This window comes from Malaclemys terrapin, chromosome 24 (genome assembly GCF_027887155.1).
Source record: "Malaclemys terrapin pileata isolate rMalTer1 chromosome 24, rMalTer1.hap1, whole genome shotgun sequence".
NCBI lineage: Eukaryota > Metazoa > Chordata > Testudines > Emydidae > Malaclemys > Malaclemys terrapin.
In genome coordinates this window covers 7,802,062-7,811,949 of record NC_071528.1, presented here as the reverse complement: position 1 = coordinate 7,811,949, position 9,888 = coordinate 7,802,062, and the positions used below count along the sequence as shown (strand labels likewise).

Here is a 9,888-nt window from a genome sequence, read left to right as displayed (position 1 = left end):
TTTAAACATGGGAATAATCCCAGACCTATTCAGCAAAACACAGAGCCTCTTCCCTCTGGGATTTCAGCACATGTGCCCAAGTGCTTTGCTGAATTGAGGCCTTTGGGTGGGTGTGCGCCTGAAGTGAGCGGCCCCACAGAGGGCAAATGAGACATGCTCCTCCTCACGAAAGCAGGGTTGCGTTCGGTGAAGTGGTAACAGCCCCTGCTTCCATTGTTTACGAGTGTTCTCAGCCCAGTTCCCCTTTTGTGGCCTATAATGATTGTGTCTGTTGTTTGCTGCCCCCGGGTTTATTTTGTAGCAGGCTCTATGAAATGTGTACCTGCAGCGAGAATGCGTTTGGAAGCAGACTTTCATGTGTGAATTTCAGGCTGATGAAAAGGTATCAGATCAACAGTCCTGGAGACTGGAGACCTCTGTTTGTCCACAGAACGGAGATAGTTGGTGTTGGTCCTGCTTTGAGCAGGGGGTTGGACTAGATGACCTCCTGAGGTCTCTTCCAACCCTAATCTTCTATGATTCTATAGCGTGAATGACAGCCAGGCTGGTTTCCCCCATCTTGCCCTGGCCTGTGTCAATCTTGTTCTGCCAAGATTATCTCTGAGAGGTGAGAGAGGAATCCGGTCTCCATGATCCGGTCAGTCCCTGGCTTTTCCACTGAGACTGCCAGCAAAAGGGAACGGTACTGCTAATTTGAAGGTGATTTTTGAAGGGACCAATGTGTGTTACATAATCCAAAAAACAGCTCTCGGATAGTATCCGCTTTCAGCCACTGTTGACTTGGGCTTGCTATCCTGGGAAAATGCTAGTAACTCTCTTGTTAATAACAATCTGCCCCTGACGGACCAAACTGATTGGATTTATTTCAAGGCTTCTTTAGGGCCAAACTTGGGCATCTTTTCTTCGATCCCACCCCAAAGACTACTCTGCCACTTCGGCACCCAGCCAAAAGCAAAGAGAGCCTCGCAAAGGGATTTTTTTTTTAAGATGCTGACTAAAATAAACTCCCAGCCTTATTGGAATGATTTCTGATACTTTATTTCTGAATTTCAGTCCGTGTTACAGTATCTATCCTGAGTGACATGGGACAACAGACTCACAAATTCACAAAGAATTATATTTAATAATGCATCTTTAACCAAAACAAAAAAAATCTCCTGGCATCATTTAAAATATAAAATTATTTTTTTCATTTGTTTAAAATATATACACATATAATTTTTTAAATGATAAAGCAGAAAACAAACAAAGTAGAATTAAAGTGCTTTTGTCTTGGGTTTGTTCATTCACAATAGTTAGTAACTAAAACACCATAAATGAGCATAATTTTAATCTCCCCCTTCAGAAAAACTACATAACACTGAGGAGCTCTGTAGACTGCATACATCTAGCGTTCACTTCATTTTCTGTTTTATTTTTTTGGATGTATAACATTTGCTCAAAATCCCACAGTGCGTAAAAAAATAAATATCTATCCCCAATACATCTTCATTGCTGGCAGTTTTCCACAGTACAAAATAATTGCTGGGATCAGTGCAAAGGTTTTCTGTATAAAGGCCACAAGGAAAGATGTGTCTCGGGCTAATCATAATTTACTAAGGGAAAAATAGAACATTCTTTACTGCAGTTGTAAACATTTTTTCTCTTGGTGGATGAATGAGTCAGTGAGAAGAGACACTTCTGAGTGCAAGGAGTTCATCTCGGCAATACGTTCGTCAGTGCATTTTTCTCATGTCCAGGTGTGGGAAATAGACCCCGTATATGCTCTGTTGGACGTCGTACAAGCCTTCCTTTCTTCTCAGACAAAAGGCAATCTGGTGGGAAGAAAGCAACGTTAATGTGAGAAATGTGAGCCTTTGTATCACCTTTCCTCTGAGGGCCTAAGAGTGCTTTACCAGGTCGGTAGATATTATCCTCATTTTACAGATGATGTGACTCAGAGGCAGAGAGGTAAAATAACTGACCCAAGGCCACAAAGCCAATCCATGTCAGACCCTCCAGTTTCGGCCCCTAAGGGTTTGTCCCCACGGGGGGGATCAACATGCAGCGATCGATCCACCGGGGGTCGATTTAGCGGGTCTAGTGAAGACCCGCTAAATCGACCACCGATCACTGTCTTGTCTACTCTGATACTCCACCGGAACGAGAAGCATAAGGTAAGTCGATGGGAGAAATTCTCAGCGCGGTGTAGACTCCTCAATAAGTCGACCTAAGGTACGTCGACTCCAGCTCCATTATTCACGTAGCTGGAGTTGCGTAACTTCGGTCAACTTAGCCCTGTAGTGTAGACCTGCCCTAAGTCTCTCTCCTTTCCAAAGTTCCCTGTTCAGAATGGCCAGCTGTTTCCTTCTTGAGCATCTGAGTACAATTAACCAGTTTCTCTTTGCAAACTTTGTTGGCCTATCTGGAAAGCAGGATACACAGCTTGGGTTGTGAGAGCCCTGGGAACAGAGGGCACTAAAAAGGAGACGCTTTCCTCCCTACCCTCAGGCCCCCAGTAGTATCCCTGTTGGGAGATTAGAAGAGGATCCACCCATCCACATCCTGTGCAGCAGAGATGCAGCTGGAGTCTGACCCTGGAAGGGGACTTCAGCTTTCTTCCTATTGCTAAGAAGTTGGAATGGGAAGTGTTCAGTGCAATTCCTGAAGCTGGTCATTTGTGTAAAGCTATTGAACCTTCTGCACTCAGTAGCTCTGTGTCCTCACCATTCTGCAGAGATTTAGGGACGGGAAAGTGTTTAAGAAGAGCAAGAAAAAGAAGCCACTGGTCTTTCTGGGGGTTGACATTACCTCTACTTTCCTGGTTTTCTCCATATCCCTCCTTTATGCTCTTCAACCTTCTTCCTTAATAACGTATTCAATGGGTCATATTCCTCTCCTCGCTCATGGGAGCAGTCCCAGTGGAAGCCACACGAGTAAAGCAGGGAGGATTTGGCCCAAAATGCTTATTGTTTTCCCCTGTGTGTTGCCAGCCCACTTGTGTTCCCTATTTGCTCCTAGCTTACTAATTCATTGGTAGGATTTACTTTCAATGTGTCTAAATCAGCCAGAATGCCCGATTCCCTTCTTTCCAGCCACTGGGCCACAACGGTACCTGTGAATCTGAGGCAGCAGGACAGCAGAGTGGCCACTTACCAAGAAACACACGAGGAGGAGGAGAATCAAGCCAAGCAATGCCGAGAGGCAGATGAGGATTATGGCCCAGAATGGGAGCTCTGGAAGGACAAAAGGACGAATTACAGATCTCTAAATTCACAGTCATTTGGGTCAGAAACAAGATTACACACAAGGCCCGGCGGGTGATTTGGCAGAATTCTGACTACGGCCAAATTTCAAGGGCACTTCTCAACTTAAAGGGGCGGTTTGAAAATGTGGGAGGGGAAAAAAGCTGATGTTAAATGCTGCCTATGTCTTTTCAGGGTTACTTCTCTTTATTTAAGTGCCGTAATCATGGGATGGATGTGCAGTGGCCTGTGAGTTTCTAGTGCAAAAATGTCCACGTCGGTCAAACACCGCTCCATCGGGCACTAATTGGGCCCTCTGTTGGCAGCTGCAGCAGAAAGGCCCAGGCCTGAATGGTTCCTGGATAGCAAACTCCCCTCTTCGCCATTGATCAGGTCTCTCGGTGCATCTCGGTCCTTCCTGTTCTCTGTCTGTGGCATGCAGTAGGTTAGTCCCCTGAGGCCTGTAACACTTGGATCTGATTCTGGCTGGTGGGCATGGTGGGGGGTAGCTAGGTGGGGCTGGTGGCCTGTGATGTACAGGCAGTCAGACTAGATGACCTGGTGGTCCCTTCTGGCCTCAAACTCTGACTCTCTCTAGGTCCGAGGAGAAGCCTGGTGGTGCAGGGGAAGTGGGTGCTGCTCCTCCCCAGGGTGTGCTGTTCGGTGGATAAGCTGTAGTCCTGGGTGGATTTCCCATGAGTCCCAAGTGTGTAATGGATTCACCATGGCCAGGCTCATTGCTCTTTTGCTGCCAGTATTGGTGAGGTCGAGTTTTACAGGCCCAAATGGTGACTGGAACAACTGTCACAGTTGTGCTGTCCCCAAGGTATCTGCACCTGCTACTCATCCATGTTTCTAACTGCCCCGGCTTGAGTGCTGGCTCCCTGCTGGGAGACCCAGTTCTCTACACTCTTGTCCCCAAAGCCATGGAGACGTGAGTCTAACCCCACGTCTGTGCATGTTCCCTATTAACTTTCTGACGCTTAACGTCTGTTCAGTACCTTTAACGCGAATTGCTTCTCAAAAAACACTTACCCGATCTACCAGGCTCTCCTGCCATTGTGTTCAGAGGAGAATAATCTGGAAAGAAAAGAGGAACTTGTGAAGAAAAGGAGAACAGCGAGAAAGCAGGTTCAAAAACGCCAGCAGAACCTCAACCACAGCAATGTGCTCTAGGTTCCAGGGCTCTGACCTGCCACTCACCATTAACAAGCAAGCTATCCTTGTCTAGCGTGTAGCTGTCCCCCAGCTGAGTGACTCCGTTGGTGAGATGTTTAAACTCCTCATACACTTCTTCTCTTTGAAAGGCCCTGGAGGTGCTGTCCAGCATAAATTTGCAGATGGCATTAATACCAGTGTAAGTTTTCCCGGAGATGGGCCTGGAAAAGACAAATCACAAGCCATCAATGCAGGGGGAGGAACGCGACAGAGCATGCCGAAATGTACTAAGTGAGCTAGACCAGGAGTGTGAAACAGGGATGTAAGTCAATGGAAAAGGTGATAAACAGGTCAGGGCGGTGTTCATGCAGATCTCAGAGCAATGTTTCATTAGCCGCAGGCCGGTTTTCACCTGTAAGTTACCTCTCTTTTTAGAAAAAGAGGGAGGAGCTGCTGTTAGTCTTACAAAATTCCATTCACCCTGGACAAGTCATTTTTCTGCTGGACAAGTCAAACTCTTGCCTTCTCCCCCCAGCCCCACCCCAATTATCATCTGGGATTGTGGAGAAGGGCGAGTTAGTGGGTTTTGTGCCTGGGCTGGTCAATTTTCATTACGCTTTTGCAAAGCTGCTTAATTTTGAGTTTTAGATGTGGGTGAAATTATCTGTTTTTGCCTAGAGATGAGTTGGGCATGAAAATAACTTTCCCAGCACAAATAAAAGCACTTTTTTTGGCATTTGCAGAAATATTTGAGGCAAGGCAAAAAAATCATAGAATCATAGAATATCAGGGTTGAAAGGGACCTCAGGAGGTCATCTAGTCCAACCCCTTGTTCAAAGCAGGACCAATTCCCAACTAAATCATCCCAGCCAGGGCTTTGTCAAGCCTGACCTTAAAAACCTCTAAGGAAGGAGATTCCACCACCTCCCTAGGTAACCCATTCTAGTGCTTCACCACCGTCCTAGTGAAAAAGTTTTTCCTAGTTTCCAACCTAAACCTCCCCCACTGCAACTTGAGACCATTGCTTCTTGTTCTGTCATCTGGTACCACTGAGAACAGTCTAGATCCATCCTCTTTGGAACCCCCTTTCAGGTAGTTGAAGGCAGCTATCAACTCCCCCCTCATTCTTCTCTTCTGCAGACTAAACAATCCCAGTTCCCTCAGCCTCTCCTCATAAGTCATGTGCTCCAGCCCCCTAATCATTTTTTGTTGCCCTCGGCTGGACTCTTTCCAATTTTTCCACATCCTTCTTGTAGCGTGGGGCCCAAAACTGGACACAGTACTCCAGATGAGGCCTCACCAATGTCGAAATGAGCGAGCGTGAATGTGATTTTCTTTTCCCTCCAGTGAACACCCTCCATTCAGCTCCCTGAGGTTTGGGCTAGAGCAGACAGACGAACGCAATACCCTCAAATAACATGAACCAGCATAGGCTCCTGAGTGAGACTTTCAATAAACATTTCGTTGGAATGTAAAGAATAACAATTCTTGTGTGACACAGCCCGCGAGAAGAGACATACCGAAAGCTTTCAACTGAACAGCCAGCGAAGTAGTTCTTGACGCTGCTATTTCTGAAAATGTTGTCAAGCTGGGTGGAAAAGGAAAAAAGAATGATTGCCATGTGGGCACAAATAGGAGTGCATCAAATTACGTTTGAACAAGAGAAAGGAGTACTGGTGAAACTATAGCAGGGTGATCACCCCGCTCCGGCCCTGAAAGGGTGAAAGCAGCCCTGGAGAGGGCTGCAGCAAGGTAAGAGGGATTAAGAATGGCTGGGGAAGTTGAGTGGGTCGCTGACCACAGCTGTGGCTGGCTTCATGAGGGCCTAGCTGGCCCTTATAAGAGGGCTGTGGGCCAGAAACCAAGAGACAGTCTCTCTCTAGCGGTTGAGAGGGATGGGCCTGGCTGCTGGGAGCTGAGCCGGGTACCTAAAGTGGAGTAGGGCTGGTGGAAAGGCCAGAGGAGCTGGGGAGCTCCGGCCTGGAAAACCCCCAGGCTGCAGGCCTTGCTAAAGGCCAAGAAGGTACTGGGGGTTGCGGAGGGGCAGCCCAAGGGTAGGCAGAGGCAGCAGGTCCAAACCCTCCTTGCCAATGATGAGTGGCAATTACACTGCAGTCTGTCCCAGTGAGCGGGGGCTACATGGTGACTGGCAGTAGCCCAAGACTGAGGCGAGGTGGGGATAGGGGGTTGGAGGTTCCCTGGGGAGGGGAGGCCCAGCGAGTCTGCGGGGTACTGCAGGGGGCAGAACCCGGAGAGAAGGGACACCGGGGTCCAGGAGGGACATGGGGGCCAGCGGCAATGTGAGACTGCAGAGGGCGCTTCGGAGGCTGACGAGTTAATTCCCTGGACGACCAGCAGGAGGCGCCACGCCGGTGAGTCGTCGCCCCGTTACAGAAACCAAGAGCAAAATTCCCACGGGACCAGGATCGGGGCCCATTTGCAGACCCTTAGAACTTTACCGCTTGCTCAATCATCAGCTTGTTCAGTCGGTGAGGATTTGAATTGGGTTGTTTCAGTTCGGACGAGTAGAAGAGGTTAGTGATGGTGAAGTTTAACCTGAAAGTCTCTCGCACAGCACTGACGGGCGGCTGAGTGACTGGCTTAATAACTGGCTCCAAAACTGAGAAGAAAGAAAAGAAACCCATCAAAAATACAGTGAAGAGAAGCAGGCAAAGGCCCATTGGACCAGAGCTGTCCTGGGTTAAGATGGGGAGCCTGGAAGGAGCCTGGAGGCATTAGCTGAATTTGAATTTCCGTGGGATTTGGGTGCCAAACTCCATTAATTCACCTCGAAAGCCCCAGTCCTCTAGTGTTTAAAAACCTTCCTGTCGTTCCTTGGGGATTTCGTATCTCCTTTTTTAAATTCAAAACATCCAAACTTTCTGAAATCGCAATGAACGGTTTCAGTTACCCCTCCCCTTGTCTAACAATGAAAGACTGTGTGGGTCACTGGGGACCCGACATGTTGGATTGAGCCAAACGGGATGGGCCAAAAAACGGGCACATGCGATCTGGGAATTCACCGGCCCAGACCAGGGAGGTGGAGACTTCTCGGTGGAAGAGAAGAAAGGCAGAGACTTTCTCATCTGCCGCGGGGATTTGGATTACCCAGAATGAAAGTTAGGCAGCCAGCTCTTCTATATGGCTTACATACCATTCACACTGGCTCCCTGCAGCTGGTAGCTGCCTCCCAGCCATTGTGCGCTTGCATTCCTCGTTCCGTCCTGAAAGGCGCTTAGAACGGTCTCCTCGCTGCGGTTGGGCGCTGGCTTGAAGTAGCAGTGGCAGTCGACCACTACAGAGCCAATCCTGGGGGCAGAGAGGTCAAGGCTCTTAAACAAATTGGCCCTCAGATGATCACCTTTTTATGGGCCATGCTAATGGAGGTTTTACAGAAAGCTGGTGCTGGATACAGCCCTGGAGACACGAGATTTGCTCTTTATCCACAGACCAGCCACCTGCTCCCCTTACAAAGTCTCACACCAGTGTTCCTACACCGGTAGGGGCCAGCTCTGGGGGCTAAAAGAAAGGAGGGGTTTTATCTCTATGATCCATTCCATTCTTGTCCTCTGCTGAGATTGCCAACAAGCGCTGGGATTTTCAAAGGGGCCCTAGAGGTGCTCAAATCCCCATGAAAGTCAATGGGAGTCGGGTGCTTAACTCCCTTTGAAAATCCCAGTTAAGGATACCTGGGAAGGGTTTGATGTGGAGACTTATCTAGTGGGAACTAGAGTAAGAACCACCCAGTTCATTCCCCATGGGCCACCGACCCTCCATGGAATACAAATGACTTTTGGTCCCCCACCAATGCGGGCTAGATTCAGACAGTTCCCTGGAGGTGAGAGGGGTGGGGAGTCTCGTGACCCAGCTCCTGGGTCTCCTTACGACCCCAGTTTTGTGAAGAATACTAATTGCATGAAATGCCAAGTAAGGAAACAGGTAGTTTGGTGACAGTTCTGTTGGCACTAGCAGCACATCCAGAGGCTGGCAGAGCTGAACCCAGGCATGTTCTTGGAAAGGAGTCCATCTCCAGCTCATCTGTCCCTTAATAGCCAGAGTTCATGACTCGCTCTCAGAAGTAGAGTCTGACCCCTCGGGAGATCAGCTACAGCATGGTGCATGGCCTCAGGCCTTTTACTGATTTTAATCCTTGATATTTAAACCCTGGGCATGTGCGTGAGAATGAAGAAGTCAGGGAGTGGCTCCTGTGAGTTATTCAGACAGGGCGTGAATTAAACTGCATGTCAAACTTTGGAGCAGAGAGGACTTCTGCAAGGGAGCAGGGTACCCAGGGAAAGGCATGAGCATCTGCACACTTTAATAAAGAAAACTGAATCGTAGCACAAACCTCAAGCCTGTGACGCTGCAGTACAGGAATCTGCCTTGAAGGTCACTCTTTTTGTACAGCTGGTTAATCTGAAAGAAACACACCATTAGATATTTCCAGTAGTAAGGGGTGACCTCGTGCCTGATGCTTTAGGGCAGCAGAAAGACCCTAACATGGTTGAAGATGTGACTGATTTTATATTTGAAACGGGCATCGTGTGGTACGTGTTCTTATGGTTCCAACTTGACTTTGAGCATGGCAGCCCTTCTTCTCATCTTATCCCATCACCAACAGAGATTATCATTGGCTGCCATCTTGGTTAACACTCCAGCGATTGAACGGACAACCTGCAGAGTTAAGAGCATCCATTGCTCTTTCTCTAGGTAGGGGTGTCACAGACTCATGTATTCTATGGGTCAGGCATGGAGGAGGACCTGTCGCACACTCATTGGTGGGTTACACCTGCATATGTTGGGATCAGTTTGTGCCTACTCCTAAATTTGGTCATTAAGGTACAGGTGCCAACAGGCTGGGTTTAATAGACGACCTCCGCCTTGTCTCTTTTAGAGGTGATCCAGTCTTGTGATTGCTCTGAAGCATGGAGACCCCCCTCTAAGATAACAAATCCTGCAGCTTCTCATGAATTATGTTACACAACACACAGGCTCTGTCGGGACTGGCAACAGCAGCGCTCGTTGAAATTTGAAACATTGACAATTTCTTTGTCCACATTTTGAAGGTCAACAATTAAAACTTCTCTAACTGTTCCTGGAATTTGGTGTGAAAATCAGATGGAACAGCCAAGACGGCTTCTGAAAGGTGGCCTCTCACCTTGTCAGCAATGTCTTTCTGTAATGCTTGGTAGGCCGAAGACGTCGGGTCTGGGTTGGTTAGGTTTACATTGATTATTTTGAAGTTGAGCAGATACCCCACAGTCTCTGGAGTCACCGTGGGAGGAGGTTCTGTAGTAGTAGCTATGTCTGAGAGGCGGAAACCTACATAAATAAATTTGAAAAAAAGGGTTAAGGGTGTTTTTTGAGAGCAGTTTTATCCACCTAACTACAGGCAATCGGAGTGGGTCCTTGTTTGATTTAGATGAAGACAGCAGTGAGCTTTTAAACCTAGCTATTAGCTAAATGAAGAACCTCCGTGAAAGCACCAATATGCTGGTCTGGCTTA

At 48.0% G+C, this 9,888-nt stretch overlaps 1 protein-coding gene across 1 annotated transcript in view; it reads right to left on the bottom strand.

Moving 5' to 3' along the window:
• Window positions 1-1,022: 1,022 nt before the first annotated feature.
• Window positions 1,023-9,888, bottom strand: part of MUC16 (mucin 16, cell surface associated) — a 132,922-nt gene continuing 124,056 nt past the window's right edge. Inside the window, exons 91-99 of the mRNA XM_054013927.1 lie at window positions 9,541-9,704; window positions 8,731-8,798; window positions 7,537-7,691; window positions 6,842-7,002; window positions 5,903-5,970; window positions 4,428-4,603; window positions 4,260-4,304; window positions 3,136-3,215; window positions 1,023-1,814 (exon numbers count right to left, since the gene is read on the bottom strand). Coding sequence (XP_053869902.1) covers window positions 1,716-1,814; window positions 3,136-3,215; window positions 4,260-4,304; window positions 4,428-4,603; window positions 5,903-5,970; window positions 6,842-7,002; window positions 7,537-7,691; window positions 8,731-8,798; window positions 9,541-9,704 — 1,016 coding nt within the window. The 3' untranslated portion in view covers window positions 1,023-1,715. The remainder of the gene's footprint in view (window positions 1,815-3,135; window positions 3,216-4,259; window positions 4,305-4,427; window positions 4,604-5,902; window positions 5,971-6,841; window positions 7,003-7,536; window positions 7,692-8,730; window positions 8,799-9,540; window positions 9,705-9,888) is intronic.